Consider the following 15,984-nt stretch of genomic DNA (forward strand, 5'->3'; position numbering starts at 1 on the left):
TTGCAGTGGCTGGAGGCCCTGGCGCGCCCGTTCTCTCTCTCTCTCTCTATCTACCTCTTTCTCTTTCTGTCTGTCGCTCTCAAATAAACAAAGTAACAACCAAAAATTTAAATAAACGCATTCCTGCATTTAAAAAAAAGATTCACTTATCTTCACAACTTTAAAAGCAACTTAACCTTTTTTTTTTTTTTTTTTTTTTTTTAGGTATTTCCAGTACATTCTATCTACAATTGATAGCTAAAGCTTAACAGTTACCCTGGGCTTTGTCCAGCGATGACCTCAGCATCTCCTCTAAGCCCATCTCACTGCTGATTATGTGAACATATGCAATGGGGTTGGGGATGTAGCTCAGTTGGTAGAGGGATTGTCTTACATGAGGCCCTGGGTTTGGTCCCTAGCACTGCACAAACCAGGTAGCAGCAGGAGGGTCTGCAGTTCAAGGTTGTCCTTGGCAACATGAGTCTGTCATTCATTCATGTATGCACATGGCGTATGTACATGTATATTGTACTTAAGAAGTAATGTATAAAGTATTTGTCTTTAAAAAAATTAAACTTTAAGGTCTCCTAGATTTAATGACTTCCAATCTCTGCCATGTCAAAATGAGCAGCAGTGGGGTTTGGTGGTGCAAGCCCGTAATCTCGGCACTCAGGAGGCTGGGGCAGGAGGACCACAAGTTCAAACTCAGTCTGTTACAGAGTTTAAGGCTAATAATCTGGGTTATATAGAGACCTTGACTTAATGAACCAACAAAATAAAAGTGCAAACAAACCCATAAAAATCAAAGAGGGCAGTGATGAGCTGAAATTAGTTTATGACAGATACTAGACAATCTTCTATTTGAAATGACAGAAGCAAATTCGATCTGTATGCTTTAGCAAATAATAAATTTATTAGGGCCCTACAAGTACAAAACACTGAAAGCTGCTGTAGAGGATCATAAAGATGTGCAGGAGATCTGCCTGCCCTCGAAGAGCTTACAATCTAGGCAACTGGTCAAGAATAAGACATGCTGGTATCACTTTAGGTGGTGTAAGCAGAGTTCTTGAAAATGTTCACATTCTTTGACAACTTCTCTCATCAGGTATATGGAACCTTTTAATAGAGCAGCTCAATGTGTAGAAGCAGTCTGTGGAACTGAGTGATCTGCACCTTGTTTGTAAGCATTTGTCTGTTGCTGCTTATTCTAGTAACTTTCTCTGTATTGTTTCCTGTCTGAACCTATGTGTGGAGAGTCTCCATGCTTCCTGAACCTTCACCAGGGTTTCCTGCTTGTGAGTGGCTTAGTTGTGGCTTGGCCTTGGAATGATCTGCTGTTTGATTTCTCTGTCAGCCAATGAATCTTCTGACATGGATTGGCACTGAGGTTGGTATCTTTGAACCTGTGCTTGCTTCTAAGAGCAAAGGAAGATACAATACCAAGGAAAGCAGACCAGACATTTTCCCTTCCTTTAAACATTTAATAGTGCACTCACTGGTTATACTCTGTACAGATATAGAGAAAATTATAAACCTCTTTTTATTTATTTTTCATTTAGACTGTACTCATGTAAAGTGTATTTACAATGGGGGGGGGCGGAGCCTTGAGGTACAAAACCCAAAAGAGTATCTGAGGTATAAATACAAGTATACTTTAAATAATAATCTTTATCATGCTTTATCTATGTCTGAAAGCTCAGTGGACAGTCATGTGTACATATTTCTCAACAGAATGCTATATACAGCATACAATTTTACAAATCTGGAAGCCAACAAAATTGAATATACACGAATATCTTCACAAGGAACACTGATATCCAAAATACTCAAATGTTAAAACTCTACTCTGATCCCCCCAAATTCTTCAAAGAACCTTTGAAATAATACTGACAATGGTAACTAAACTATAACAAAATAAAAGTCCTTCTTCAACTTTCATACATTATTCACCTTTTAACCATACAAAATAAATTTACTAATACTGTCTCTTGAATCAATCTTTACCATTACAGTAAAACCTGTAAAAAGACCACCCTTCCAAAAACCTGGTTTGCTTTCCACTATGATTACCATGTTTCATTGCTATTAAAATATATTTCAAGGGCATTATAAGAGAGAAGAAAAAGAAATGGAGAAAAAAGAAAGTTACTAAACCAAGTAAAAACCTGTTTGTGCATAACGACAAGCCCAGTTAAAATAAGCATGTATGAAGTTTCAGGAATACTGTTAGCAACAACCAAGAAAAAAAAAACCAAAAAAAAAAAAAAACCAAAAAAATAAAAATAAAAAAAAAACTTTTGTAGACCTGGGTTATGTTTTCTTGAGACATACATGGTTTCCTGTGTCCTCATGTATATGAGTTTATGTTGCAAACATGGAAACACTAAATTGTAACAACTGAAATGCTTTGATGAGCTGGGCCTATTAATCTCAGCTACTTGGAAAGATGCAGGAGGAGCCCAAGCCCAAAGCCTACCTGGAATACAGTGAGTCCAAGGCCAGGCTGGGCAACTTGGTGAGACCTTGTCTCTAAAACTAAAACAGAAAAAGAGAGTTAGGGGTAAAGTTCAGTGATAAGAGTGCTTGCCTAGCATGTGCAAGGCTCTGGGTCCAATTCGTAGTGTAAAAAAGAAAGAAAAAAGTGTTTTGTTTCATTCAGGAGTGCTAGTGTTCAGTTTTTACGTTTCACTTAAAACGAAGCAAAATCCTTTCTTTGAAGCCAGCAAGAGGGATGGGAAGGGGATGTTTTGTTTTTATTTTCCTGAACTACCCTTATTGGTTAAAGCAATTATCACAACTTACAGTTAGGTGTAAAACCAAACTGCATTAAAATGAGTGACAGAGCAATCAAAGGACTTTTAAAGTAGAGAAGAAATGTTTAAGAACTGGGGGGGAAACAAGTGCAGAAGGGGGTTGGGCTCTCTTTCTGGGAGGATGTGTGGGCAGTCAGCTCTTCCAGGTCAAGGTGAACCTGGCGCATCAGCATCTTTCTTGGAGCATTGCAGTGTGCCAGACACTGAATCCTATCTCTACATCCGTGCCATTCAGCCAGCGACAAACACACATTCACACTCCTCTGTGCAAACCTTTCTTTGCTCATCTCAGTGAGAAAACCTGTCACGAGTACCAACTATTCCAGTGGATACACCAGTCCCTCAAACACACTGCAAATAAATGACACAGAACAATATGCTGACATCACAAGAGAATGAGGTCTCTTCATTATCTTCCACAATGGATTTAAAGAACTTTGCTTCTTAGAAGCAAGTTGAGTAAGCATACAAGTACTTTTTTCTTTGCAGTCTTATATATTCCAGTCAAGGTCTGTAATATAGACCTTAAACAAACAGGAAGCAGCTTTAAAAATGTAACAAATTGCTCGAGTCAATGTCTATACTCCAACTTGTACTTGTTTTAGGATCCAACACAGATGGATTCTTTCATGGTCTGGCAAAGTTCTAGAAATAGTCACGTGGCTGCTGGGCACAGTGGCTTCATTTCACCTGGATTCGGTGTCCCTGGTTTCAGTGTTCTGATTACTGAAGGAGTCTCGGATCTTCACTACTTCAGCTGCGCACAAGTGTCCAAAAGATTTTGTGTACCACTCTGGCATGTGGCCCCTGTCCAAGAAAGGAGAAGTCGGTGAGTTATTTCTGTTAGAAAGAAAGCACCAAGAGAAGGTGAAGAAACAGTCCTGAATGCTCTTCCATTTCTTTTTTGTGCCCACTGAACTGAGATTCTCACATGACAGGCAAGCGCTTTGCTACTGAGCTGCACCTCCAGTTCTCACTGCCATCTGACAAGCAGCATGTGTGAATGAAGATTTCTCCTTTTCTCCTCAATCATCCCTTGGGCATACCTATTTCACATCTGGGGTCAGCTGATTTCCAAGAAACACATTAAACACAGACATTCAGTGAACCTTCTCGGGGAAAGCTTTGGTCATAGAAACAGGTCATATGGAAGATCTTGGGAGATATAAAGATTATAAAGGAGAGATTAAGAGCCTGTTTAGGGAGCTGGAGAAATGGCTCAGCGGTTAAGGCGTTTGCCTGCAAAGCCAAAGGAAACAGGTTCAATTCTCCAGGACCAACATAACCCAGATGCACAAGGGGCACATGTGTCTGGAGTTTGTTTGCAGTGGCTAGAGGCCTTGGTATGCCTATTCTCTATTTGTTTATCTTCTCTTCTGTCTCTCTACTTGCAATAAATTAAATTACTTAAAAAGAGACTGTTTAGAAAGAGCATGCAGCAGTTCAGTTTGGGAGTCTGTACTGCTATATTCCATTCATTTTCTGATATGAATACATGTTCATTTTCAGCACAAGGTATAGACATAATCAATTAGAAAACATGCATATTGTGCTTTTCAAACATCTTTGAAGATAAAATGACAAACATTTCCTTGCTGCCATTTCCAATGGCTTTAAATGCATGGTGGAACTACCAAATTCACACTGCATTAGTAGTATATTGTTTAAGGAAAGTGGAGTGGGAAGTGGTACCCCAAAGACCAGCAAACACGACCGTATTGCTTTATAAACACCACACTTCTGAAAGCCATCAAGATACAATAATGGATTTGCTCATGCCATTCTTTGCATCACATGGAAAATCACAATTTTCTCTATGACCTTTTGGAAGACCAAATGTCAGAATCAGAACGCACCTTAAATCAGCTCTGCACATGTAGGTGAGTTTGGATTTTCCTGACCCGCAGGGTTCAATCAAGTATCTGGACAGGAGCACATTAACCCTGACTCCAGCCACGGGTGCTCGGTCATGGTCCACAGAGGTGAGTAAGAGGGCACAGGCTCCCTTGGGTAAATTAGTTCTCCAGGTCCTATGGAGATACCACCAAAGAGGTAAATGGAATTTTATGTAAGCCAAGTTAAAAATGGTGCTTCTCTCATAAAGGACAAAAGTGAGGGATCAAGAATCAGTGTGACCCATGTAAACAGCATCCTCTGAGGTTAATCCACTGTGCATGGACTGTGAGATGGACAACTTGCACACAGCCCCTTCTACTGGGGCTCTGAGTACTCAGTCCTGTATTCCCTTCTTGAAAAGAACACCTTGAAGTGTTACTAAAAACCACTTTTACATTGCAAGAATATCTTAAGATGTGATCATCCAAACAAAGCAATGAGAAGTTTGAAAAGAATGATGTATTATTTCCTCAAAGATTTTTGGAACTGCTCTTTCAATAGTCTACAGAGAATTTGTGAATTACATATAAATCAACCTTAACTACATCACACTTGGGACTTAATGCTATGCCTTGGCTTCTTCCTTCCTTAGCTGTTTTTAACCAGAATATATGTACTAAAAGGGAAAGGAACTTGGTACTATGGAGCACATTAATTTGAGTATGTTTTTCTTTTTGCACTCAGTTCCCAAACACTTCAAGCCACATTCAGTGTAACTCTGTTGGCATAAGTATAAATGTGTTTTTAATACGTGAAATGGTTTACTGTTTCCTAATACCTAGGCTTCCAATCATCCTGTGAGATTCAATAATATACAGGCTCAGGTCTAATATTTAGCTGTCCATACTATAGTTACCAGTGTGGAAGATCTTACCTCAACACAACAAAGTCCCGAGCAGGGTGGGGTGCCATGCTATTCTGAACATACTGGTAAATTTCAGTCTGGCTGTCCAGTATTTCGATCACTTTGGAATCCAACAAGTCCACATCCCAAAGGTGCTGTTCTTTCAGTAGGCGCTTCAAGATTTCCTCAGGTGTAGCAGGGACTTCAATGGTTGATCTCCACAGCCTTAGAGGAGGGCCTTCACTCACCTGAAAAGATGATGTCATTTTCAATGCTAAGATAAAGTCACCTACACTCTTACTTGGAAATCAAATTTTAAAAAGTATTTTATTTATTTATTTGCAAGGGGATAGTGGGCCAGGGATTCCAATGGCTGCAAATGGCCTTCAGGTCCAAGTACCACTTTGAGTATCTGGCTTTATGTGGTTACAGGAGAACTGAACCTGGGTCATTAGGCTTTGCAGGCAAGTGCCTTAACTGCTGAGCCATCTCTCCCACCCCCAAAAGCAAATTTTGATTTGAGGGTATGGTCCTATGCTTAGAAATTATAGCAGTACTTGGCTACTGTCTCTGAGTACAGCTGCCAGAAAATAAACAAAATAGCTTGTGTAAACCCTGGTCAAAATCATGATATCCATTTTTCTGAGAGATGTGTCATAATGATTATTATAAAATGAGATTATTCTTTTATCTGCACCCCAAAGCCTGCATGGTCATATGACCACAGTTTATTTTCAAGGCTGCAGAGGCAATGTCAATGAGCATCTTGATGGACCTGTTAATCTGAGACATACAGGATGCCAAAGTGAGTAACTCAGAATAGACAGGAGTACAAAAGTGTTCTCATCAAATTATGGAAAAAAATCTAAACATGTCCTAAAATGCCCCATTAAAACCCTACAACATTTGTAAAATACTGCAGAAATTTAGAATGATTGTTTGGAACAAAGGAATTGATTAGCAACAGACTGAAATCTTCCTGACTGTATTGGGTTGTCCTGTGTTGGACCTCCATTGTCTCCTGGAGAATCTGAATCACCCAGGGCTATAGCTTCCAAGAGAGATTACATCTGGGAAGAGTCTTATCTCTGATGACTCCAAGTCATGATGGGAAACCAACCAGGGAGCAGACTTACCTTTTTATATGACAGCTCTGCCTGTTCAGAAGTAGAGTAGCTGACCCAGCCTTTGAACTTCTCTTTGACCTCCTTAAACAGGCCATCCACACAGTCCTGGAGGAAGTGTTTGTAGTCAGCAGATTCATCATTATTCAGGTGTCCTAATGCCTCTAGTGTGAGGGGTTTCAGCTCTTGCTCAGTGTAGGAATTACGGCATCGGCTCATTTCTTCAGGAACCTGGGAGGAACAGCAGAGACAAAGGGTGATGAGGCTCAGTAGAAGGGGACAGGGTCAAAGCAAGGGTCTGGATGCTCAAAGCAATGCAGTCAGTCCAACCCTTATTCACAATAGATGATGTGGTGGCTCTTCAGGCTTTACATGGTATTATGAGGGACTACCTTCACAAATATCTCAGATATCTGCATGCTCATGTCAGGTATTCTTTGTAAAGTTAGAATAGGAAGAGACTGAAGAAGGACTTATATTGATCAAGGCAGGCTTCTCAGAATTTTAACTCTATATAGTCTATTGCCTTTTAATTTCCTTAAACATGGTTGACTGTAGTGAGTGTATAGATACAAAGTACATATTTATTATATGTATGTATAGATGCCATTCTTAGGCTATGCATATAATCTCTAGCTGGGGAAAAGACTTTTTGCCGAGGAGGGAAGTATCAAGCTTTTGATTTTTGTACCCATACACATTATTCTTAGCACACCAGTCAAACCCCAACTCCATACCTGGAAGAGCTTCTTACACTCAGCAATCATGTGGGCCAATCCTTGAGTGGCAGCTAGGTTTTCATTCAAATCTTTCTGATCTGGTTTACCCAAACTCTGTTTTCTTTGCATTACCCTAGGAAGAACAAATAAAGAAAGGGAATAAGTGAAATATTTATATTAAAAAATTATTAACAAAAAAGTTTGATAGAAAAACTGGGTACATAAGGGCCTCCTGTCATTGGAAACTAACTCCACACACACGTGCCACTTTGTGCATCCAGCTTTACATGCATACTGGGGAATCAAACCTGGGCCATCAGGCTTTGTAAGCAAGTGCCTTTAGCTGCTGAGCTATCTCCCCACCTCGATTTATGTATTTTTAATATATATGTTATTCAAGGAAACTTAAAGGAGATAAAACTTCCTGGAGCCTATTAAGTGGTTAAAAAGAAAAGAAAAGGAAAAAGAACATGTTTCTTATATTTTTGCTAGTGTATGTGCCCATGTGGTATGGTGTGCCTGACTGTGGTGGCTGGAGTAGAACACTAGATGTTAAGATTCACTTATTTCTTTCACCATTCTTATTAAGAGATGGAGTCTCACTGATCCCAGAGGTTGCCTTTTTTTGTAAGCCTTGCTGATTCTCTGGTTGCTGCTCCCCACGGGACTGGAGTTACAGATGTGTGCTCACCAGCTGTTTATGTGGGTCCTTAGCAGAGTCCCTTCAACAGAGTTTAGGGGACTGAACTCCAGTGGTTCCAGGCTTCCTCAGGCCCTCATGCTTGCACAGGAAGTGCGCTTAACTGCTGAGCCAAGAGCATTTATTTTTATCATCAGCATTTCTCATATCTTTATTAACAACAAACACCAAACAGGCATGCTTTCAGTGAAATCTGGGCTACTTATAGCCATTCTATTAACAGTTCACTATCTTCTGAGGGCTGTGTCTATGGTGGGAGAGTGAGGAGATCTCGGAAGGGTGTGAAGTAGGAGTTCAGGGAGGAAAGGCAAATGGTACCACAATCCTTACTGACTAAATAAACAAGGCTCCCTATTGTTTCTAGAGCTTTGGTTTTAAACTTATCTGATCTGCCTTCTGTTCATCTCCTCTAGTTCTCTATCCCATTAAAGTTGGAATGTCCCAGAATTTTTTTTGGTTTGTTTGGTGTTTCAAGGTAGGGTTTTACTCTAGCTCAGGCTGACCTGGAATTCACTATGTAGTGTCAGGGTGACCTCGAATTCTCAGTGATCTTCCCACCTCTGCCTCCCGAGTGCTGGGATTAAAGGCGTGTACCACCACACCTGGCCCAGAAAACTTTTCACACTAGTTAAAAGTATGTTTAAACACTGTATGGTTTCTAGGAACAAAAATAATTTCAACTGGCATGATGAAGTCCCATGTGTTTAGCTGAGAAAATACTTGTGAGGTTTCTTTAGGACTGAGGAAAAAGAATCACAGTCAGGTGGGTTTAAGAAGGAGGTTAAATCCAGCAAGTCACTACCTCGTCCATACTTTAACAAAATTTCTTATGAAATATTCATGAAGGAACTACAAAGCAACTCCACCATTTCTTCCTCACACTTTTCTCATGTGAAGCAGGCTTGCCTCCTGTAATCATTGTGGAGATGAGCGGGATCTCCAATGGAAAGAAGAGCTCTGTGCCTGGCAAGTATCAGCTACAACTCAGATGCCTTATCCACAGCCACTCTCATCCTGTGTCCATATATTCTAGGCAGAAATCTGTGTAAATAACTGGCTTAATCCATATCATAAGAAGGAATGACTCTGAGGATCAATAATAACTTTTACTCTTTGTTTCCATTGTGAACATAGGTCAGAAATTTGGTTTTATTAGCCTCACAGAGGTAAAAGCAATGGGGATCACCCAAGTAGTGTTTTAGGCCAGTAAGTCTGCATGGCTCTTTGCTAGGGGAATGGACAGTGACATTGTTAGATTTGCCTCAGTGCAATAACACTGGACACCTCAAAGCACAAACCTTAAGTGCTCTCTCTCCAAACTCTCCAAATCTGATTGTTACAAGGTTGCTTAGCAAGCCAGACTTTCTACAAAGGACTGTGAGGAAAGGAGGCTGAAGCACACTGCGGCTGTGTGAGCTGTAAGTGGATGAGGTCTGTTACAGCCTCATGTGTTGATTACTTGGTCTCCAGCTGGTGGTGCTATTCTGGAAGGTGGGACAACGCTGGAGGAAGGAGGTCACTGCGGGGGAGTCCTTGGGGTATCTGACCCATTCTTTTCTCCACTACCAGTCCAGTAGTAGAGAGGTAAGTAGCTCCTCCACCATATGCTCCAGCTGTCATGATACAAGGTCAAGAAAACCAAGGACTGAACCCTTGGAAATAATACACAAAGTCACTTTTCCCTCACTTAAGTACTTTCCGTCAGGTATTCTGGCATATTCTGTCACAATGACATACATGTAAGTAACTAATACAAGGTCAAACCTATGAGTACTTAGATCAAGTAAGAACCCAGTAACAACACAGGAACACACCCTAGAAGGACATGCAGGTTATCCCAGTTGGAAGAACAAAGCATAGGCAGACTGTCCTTATGCCTGACCTGTACCTTGGGGAAGAATTCTCTCTCTTCAGAGTGTTGAGGTGGAAGAGAGAAGGGGCCAAGCACACGGCCAAGTTGGTGGGAGTCATCTGGTTTTCTTTTACAGCTGCCGTGACGTCACTCAAGAAGTAGAGAAGCGTCTGGAGAACCTCCCGGTTCTCATCAGGAAGAAGCATAATGGCGGCCTTGATAGCTTGGAGGCGCTGGTCCTTGGGCACATCTGCACAGCACAAGCGTTTTCCCCATCAGCTCAGTGATTTTCCACGTTATGTGGCAAGCACATATCCCAAAGCAAACATCAACATCAAACACTGAGCAAGCACTTGCAGAAAGCATACTAGAGATTAATAAGGAAGAAATTATGAGCTGCCACCGGCGTCACTGCCCTCAAGTATTTCCTGCCTTGTGGAGGACTTGAAAACCCTCAATAGTGGCTCTTAAGTACACCTCAGAGCTCAATGGCTGAGGATGTCCTCTTAGTGTACAGAACAAAAATTTCTTATAAGCACTTAAAAAATATAGCTCATCCAGTTAATTTAAATCATTCTATACTTAAACTTTTATTAAGTTTCAATGTAGTCTTATGTGAGATATGTAGAAGATAAGAGCTGAGACCTCTTAGCTTTGACTGCAAAAGGTTCAGTATCTTTGGGGACTCCGTTTTGACTGATTGGCTCATTCTTAACAGGGGTAAAGTTCTTAAAATATTAAGTTAAAGAACAGATAAATTTAAATAGTGCTTTCTTATGTTTTACAAAGAAAACTAAAAGATAAGTAAATATACAAATATATTTACAAAATAATCTACACCATAGAACAGAAAAGTTTAAACCCAACTTTCAGGTCTCCTCTACTAGGCAAAGTTAATTTTTTAAAAGCATGTGGTGGAAAAATCAAGTCACTTAAACGCAGTGCTGTAAGACAAACTGATTAGACAGCTCCATGGTTACAATACATAACAAATACCTTAGTGGGGGAAAATGTGACCTGTGTTTTCATAAAATATGAAAGGATGAAACAAATCATGAAATAACCCAGACCAGCTTCATTTCTCATAAAATGAAGTCCAATGCGTCAGTTCTACAGACAATTTGGGCACCAAGAGAACCGCTTTTAAATCACATCTCTCTAATACCACCCTGAGCCAAGAAAAACACAGGGCCATGAAAGCTATAATCCTGATCTTGATCATTTATTTCCACAACTGTTTGCTTTAAGCCTTGCTTTAAAAAGTGCGAAGGGCAAGGGGACTGTTTTCCCAAGTATTTCTGGCAAGGACAGTGATGAATAACAGAAAAAAAAAGATATTTACTCATTTTCCAGTGAGATAAAACATACAGACACCTGTGAAATTTTAAATACAACAAATATGCTACAGAGATATGAAGTAAATGAAATTTATGCAGACAAGGCAGAGAAAGAGAGAGAGAGAGAAAGAAAGGTGGGGAGAGGATATTTGGGAAGCTGCCCTTTAATTATGCATCTCACATGGCATTGCTCTAGATAAAATGAAAATGCCTTTGGCACTTCCAGACTGATAGTAAGGAGTGTTCTTTTCTTTTCCGACAGTATCATGTAGCCCAGGCCACCCTTGAACTCACTATGTAACTGAGGACGACCTTGAACTTCTGATCCTCCTGCCTCCACCTCCTGACTGCTCAGATTTCAGATATGCAACAACATGTCAAGTTTACATGGTGCTAGTGTAGAACCCAGAGCTTTGCACTTGTTAGGTAAGCAATGTACTAACTAAGCAATGGCTCAAGTCTAGGAAATTCATTTATGATTTTATTTATGTGTGTATGTGTGTGTGCATGCACGCATGTGTAAGTGTGCGCATCATGGTCTCTTGCTACTGCAAATGAATGCTCATGCAGTTTTACATGGGTGCTGGGGAACTGGACCTGGGCTGGCAATTGTCTTTTAACCACTGAGCCATTTCTGTCACCTCATTCTCCAGATTTCTTTTAAAATTATTTAACAAGCATATAGAAATCTGTTCTACAAAGGATAGGAAGAAAAATAGATGACCAGTTTCTCCATGAGGCTGTCACGCTGGTTCCTTTGTCAAAAGAACTAGCAGCTTCAGCTGTTTCTACTTTTCTCCAACATCAGCTCTTCTAATAAGAACACTCACATTGGTAGATCTGTAGAAAGGTTTCTGAGAGTTTGTTCGTCATGAGTGGCTCAGGAAGATCTCGGAAATACTGCTTCAACATGTCTGCCACATCATAAGCAGACTGCCCTTCGTAGTTCACACAATCTGTAGTACTTTCATTCATCTGACGCAGAGCCTGAATCCGGGATTTGACACCAGATTTTCTGAAGAGCCCAACCTTTTAAAAGAAAAACATTAGGTGTCAGGACGGAAGCAACATCTTTCTTAGAAAATTACAAAAAGGGGCATGGGCCCAAGCTGCCATTGTGAGTGAGACCCCCAGGTAGCAGCTCTCACCTGGTCCAGACAGTGGTTGCGGAGGTAGCGCATGGCCTGCTGGATGCTTTGAGGCAAGGGCTGTCCTGAGCGTTGCACATTCACTGTCAGCGGGACTCCAAAAACACTCCGGTCCTTGTAGTCTGGAACTTTGATCCGTTTCATGAACTTCGGTACAGCCCTGTTTCAAGAATACAGCAAAGGGATGTGTTTAATGTTCCAGATGTATTTTTACTGGGGACCAGTACTGGGGAGGGAACCCAGAACTTTGTGCATGCTAGGCAAGTACTATACTACTGAGTTACATCCCTAACATTCCACCCCCTGCCTTCTTATTGTGAGACAGGGGCTCACTATGTAGCCCGGGCCAGCCTTGGATTTACAATCCTCCTGCCTCACCCTCCTGAATAATTGGGATACAGGCATGTACCACCGTGCCTGCTCTGCTCCAGACACTTTAAGTGTTAGAGCCGTGCTGCCTTGTCACTTCCCTCAGGTGAGGACTGTTGTTTCACTGTTAATGGACTTACAAGATGGCAGCACAACAAAGAAGCAGAAAATACTGGGTCCCTGTTAAGAGTTTCAAAAGTGGACTGGCTGGGGAGATGGCTCAGTGGCTAAAGGTGCTTGCTTGCAAAGCTTGAAAGCCCAGGTTCAGTTCCCCAGCGCCCATGTTAAGCCAGATGCACAAAGTTGCACATGTGTCTGGAGCTTGTTTGCAGTGGTGGGAGGCCCTGGTGTAACCATTCTCTTTCTCTCTCAAATAAATAAAGTATTTTCATAAAGGAGTCTGAAAACAAGTTTCTGGGCTGGAGAGGTGGCTCAGCAGTTAAAGGTGCTTGCTTTCAAGCCTGATGGCTGGGGTTCAATTTCCTAGTACCCACATAAAGCCATATGCACAAAGTGGCACATGCATTGGGAATTCATTTGCAGTAGCAAGAGGTCCTGGTGTGTCTGCTATTATCTCCCCGTCTCTCAAATAAATGAATAAAAATATTAAAAAAAAACAACAACCAAGTTTCTATTTGACCCAAAAGGGAAAGAATGTCTTCCAGGTTCCTGATGAGATATAAAGCCGTATCTCATCAGGGCGAAAGATCTGTGTAATGCCACATAAGACCAGCAAATGCACGATGCAGGCTGGTCTAACGTAACAAGAACCAACCCCACAGCTCAAACAGAGCATGACCCTAAGTCAAAATAAATTCTCTAGCTGATGACCCCGGAGAATATTGCATCTTTAGGTTTCTAAGGAAAAAGGGAAGGGGAACAAAGGGAGCTTTGTGAGTTCCCTAGGGCTTCCTGGAATCCTGAAACCAGTTCATCCCCAGCAGTATGTGCCACAGCAGGAAACCCATGTCACACATTTAAGGCTGTGGAGCAGACACCAGAGCTCTACAAATGATCCCTCTGAGTGAGACAAGAAAGGGCAAGGTCAAATAGAAGAGACACGGGGCAGATTTTCTTCCTGTTGTAGAGATCCCACAATGCCAGGCTTTTACACTGGGGTTTGACTCAGTGGAAAAACTAACCGTCACTTAAGTAGGATGGACGTTTAGATTCTTGAGGGTTTGGTGGAGAATGGAGTAGGCAACTAGAAAGGAGAATCTACAATATGCACTTTTCAATAGCCAGCAGAGAAAGTATTACTCCAAGCACAGGGGGACACTGCAGAAGGCCAACTGCCTTGACTTGAGTGCTTATCCATGACCTCGACATGTCACTGGTGATTGCTTTAGGAAAGGGAAAGCCAGAGAGCACAGCCACACTGGTATTTCCATAGGGCTAGGCATACAGTATTCTTGTCAAAGTGTGTATAATACTTGCCTTGTGGGGGGAGAAGTGCCTGGCTGTGGAATGTGGAAAGAACACATTACGCTCCCCACTGAGAATCTGAAGCATGTGGGGATAAACTGGTCAATACTTATTTCTGTCATTCAGAACAAACAACTTCTGTATTTAGTGAGGCTCACATAATAACCACCTTTGCTCTAGGAGGAACCTTGATGCCAAAGCTACTTTCCCTGTGTGCACTGTGAGGAAGGAGGAGCCACAGACGGTAAGACCAGCTACCTTGCTCTGTAGACTCTCAAGCCAGTCTGGATGGCACTCTAAGGAAATGCTCTGCTTCTGTGTTTTCTTAACAACCAGGTGCTAAACACACCAACAAGTGAAAAAACCTCAAGCTCACTGAGAAACAGAGATGTGCATCTGGAGGCAGTTCTTGGCTTTATACTGACAGTAGAAAAATTTTCGTGTCCATAGATTATGTCACACCCTTGATTCATCCGGCTCAACTGTCTGCGTATTACACTGTACAATCGAGGCTAGATTTTATAAAGTATGAAGACTTGATCCAATAAAGGTCACATTACTTATATATTAATCTGTGGGATTTTGAGGTGAATTCCTTAAATTTCTTACTCACTAAACATTTTTGCTGGGCAAACAAACAAACAAACAAACAAACAGAAATTCTTTAATATATGTAGTTTTTTTTTTTTATGAGAAAGAGAATTGGCATGCCAGGGCCTCTAGCCACTACAATCAAACTCCAGATGTGTGTGCCACCCTGTGAGCATGTGTCTGGCTTAAGTGGGTTCTGGGGAGTCGGACCTGGGTCCTTAGGCTTCACAGGCAAGTGCCCTAACCACTTTAACCTCTAAGCCACCTCAGCTAGCCCACAGGTAGGTTTTTTTTTTTTTTTAAAAAAAAAAAACATATTATTGGGGCTTGCAAGATGGCTTTAGTGGTTAAGGCACTTGCTCACAAACCCAAGGGAACCAGGTTCGATTCCCCAGGACCCACATAAACCAGATGCACAAGGTGGCGCATGGTCTGGAGTTCGTTTGCAGCAGTTGGAGGCCTGGCACACCCATTCTCTCCCCCTCTCAAATCAGTAAAAATAAAACATTCTCATTTGCCAACAGGAAGAGATGAGACAAGAGAGAATGGGCCTGCCAGGGCCTCCAGATGCTGCAAGCAAATTCCAGATGCATGCACAACTATGTGCATCTGGCTTTCCATGGGTACTGGGGAATCAAACCTGGGTTGTTAGGATTTACAGGCAAGTGCCTTAACTGCTGAGCCATCTCTCCAGCTCCAAACATAGGTTTTTGTGGTACTCTAAATGTTCATATCAAAAATCTTTTAGTGGGCTGGAGAGATGGCTTAGCGGTTAAGCGCTTGCCTATGAGGCCTAAGGACCCCGGTTCGAGGCTCGGTTCCCCAGGTCCCACGTTAGCCAGATGCACAAGGGGGCGCACGCGTCTGGAGTTCGTTTGCAGAGGCTGGAAGCCCTGGCGCGCCCATTCTCTCTCTCTCCCTCTATCTGTCTTTCTCTCTCTGTCTGTCGCTCTCAAATAAATAAATAAAAAGTTAAAAAAAAAAAATCTTTTAGTAATGTTGGGGGTGCAGCTCAGTGGTAGAGTGTGCGTTAGGCATACAGGAAATCCTAGGTTTGAGCTCCACACCACCAAAACAAAAAAAAAGTCTAAAATCATGCAAGGCTAGGCCCAAGTAATGAATGTCAAGCATTTCAAAGGTGATCTCATGACATTTTAATACCTTTCTTTCCTTCTTTCTCTAAGTAT

At 41.6% G+C, this 15,984-nt stretch overlaps 1 protein-coding gene across 5 annotated transcripts in view; it reads right to left on the minus strand.

Annotated features, from left to right (window-relative positions):
- Positions 1–870: 870 nt before the first annotated feature.
- Positions 871–15,984, minus strand: part of Dlc1 (DLC1 Rho GTPase activating protein) — a 445,416-nt gene continuing 430,302 nt past the window's right edge. For all 5 annotated transcript variants that reach the window (XM_045131177.1, XM_004657101.2, XM_045131701.1 and 2 more), the window contains 8 exons: positions 12,413–12,572; positions 12,095–12,293; positions 9,964–10,177; positions 7,394–7,508; positions 6,669–6,887; positions 5,563–5,780; positions 4,649–4,822; positions 871–3,599 (listed from right to left, as the gene is read on the minus strand). In XM_045131177.1, coding sequence (XP_044987112.1) covers positions 3,479–3,599; positions 4,649–4,822; positions 5,563–5,780; positions 6,669–6,887; positions 7,394–7,508; positions 9,964–10,177; positions 12,095–12,293; positions 12,413–12,572 — 1,420 coding nt within the window. In that variant the 3' untranslated portion in view covers positions 871–3,478. The remainder of the gene's footprint in view (positions 3,600–4,648; positions 4,823–5,562; positions 5,781–6,668; positions 6,888–7,393; positions 7,509–9,963; positions 10,178–12,094; positions 12,294–12,412; positions 12,573–15,984) is intronic.

This window comes from Jaculus jaculus, chromosome 1, assembly GCF_020740685.1.
Source record: "Jaculus jaculus isolate mJacJac1 chromosome 1, mJacJac1.mat.Y.cur, whole genome shotgun sequence".
NCBI classification, from domain to species: Eukaryota; Metazoa; Chordata; class Mammalia; order Rodentia; family Dipodidae; genus Jaculus; species Jaculus jaculus.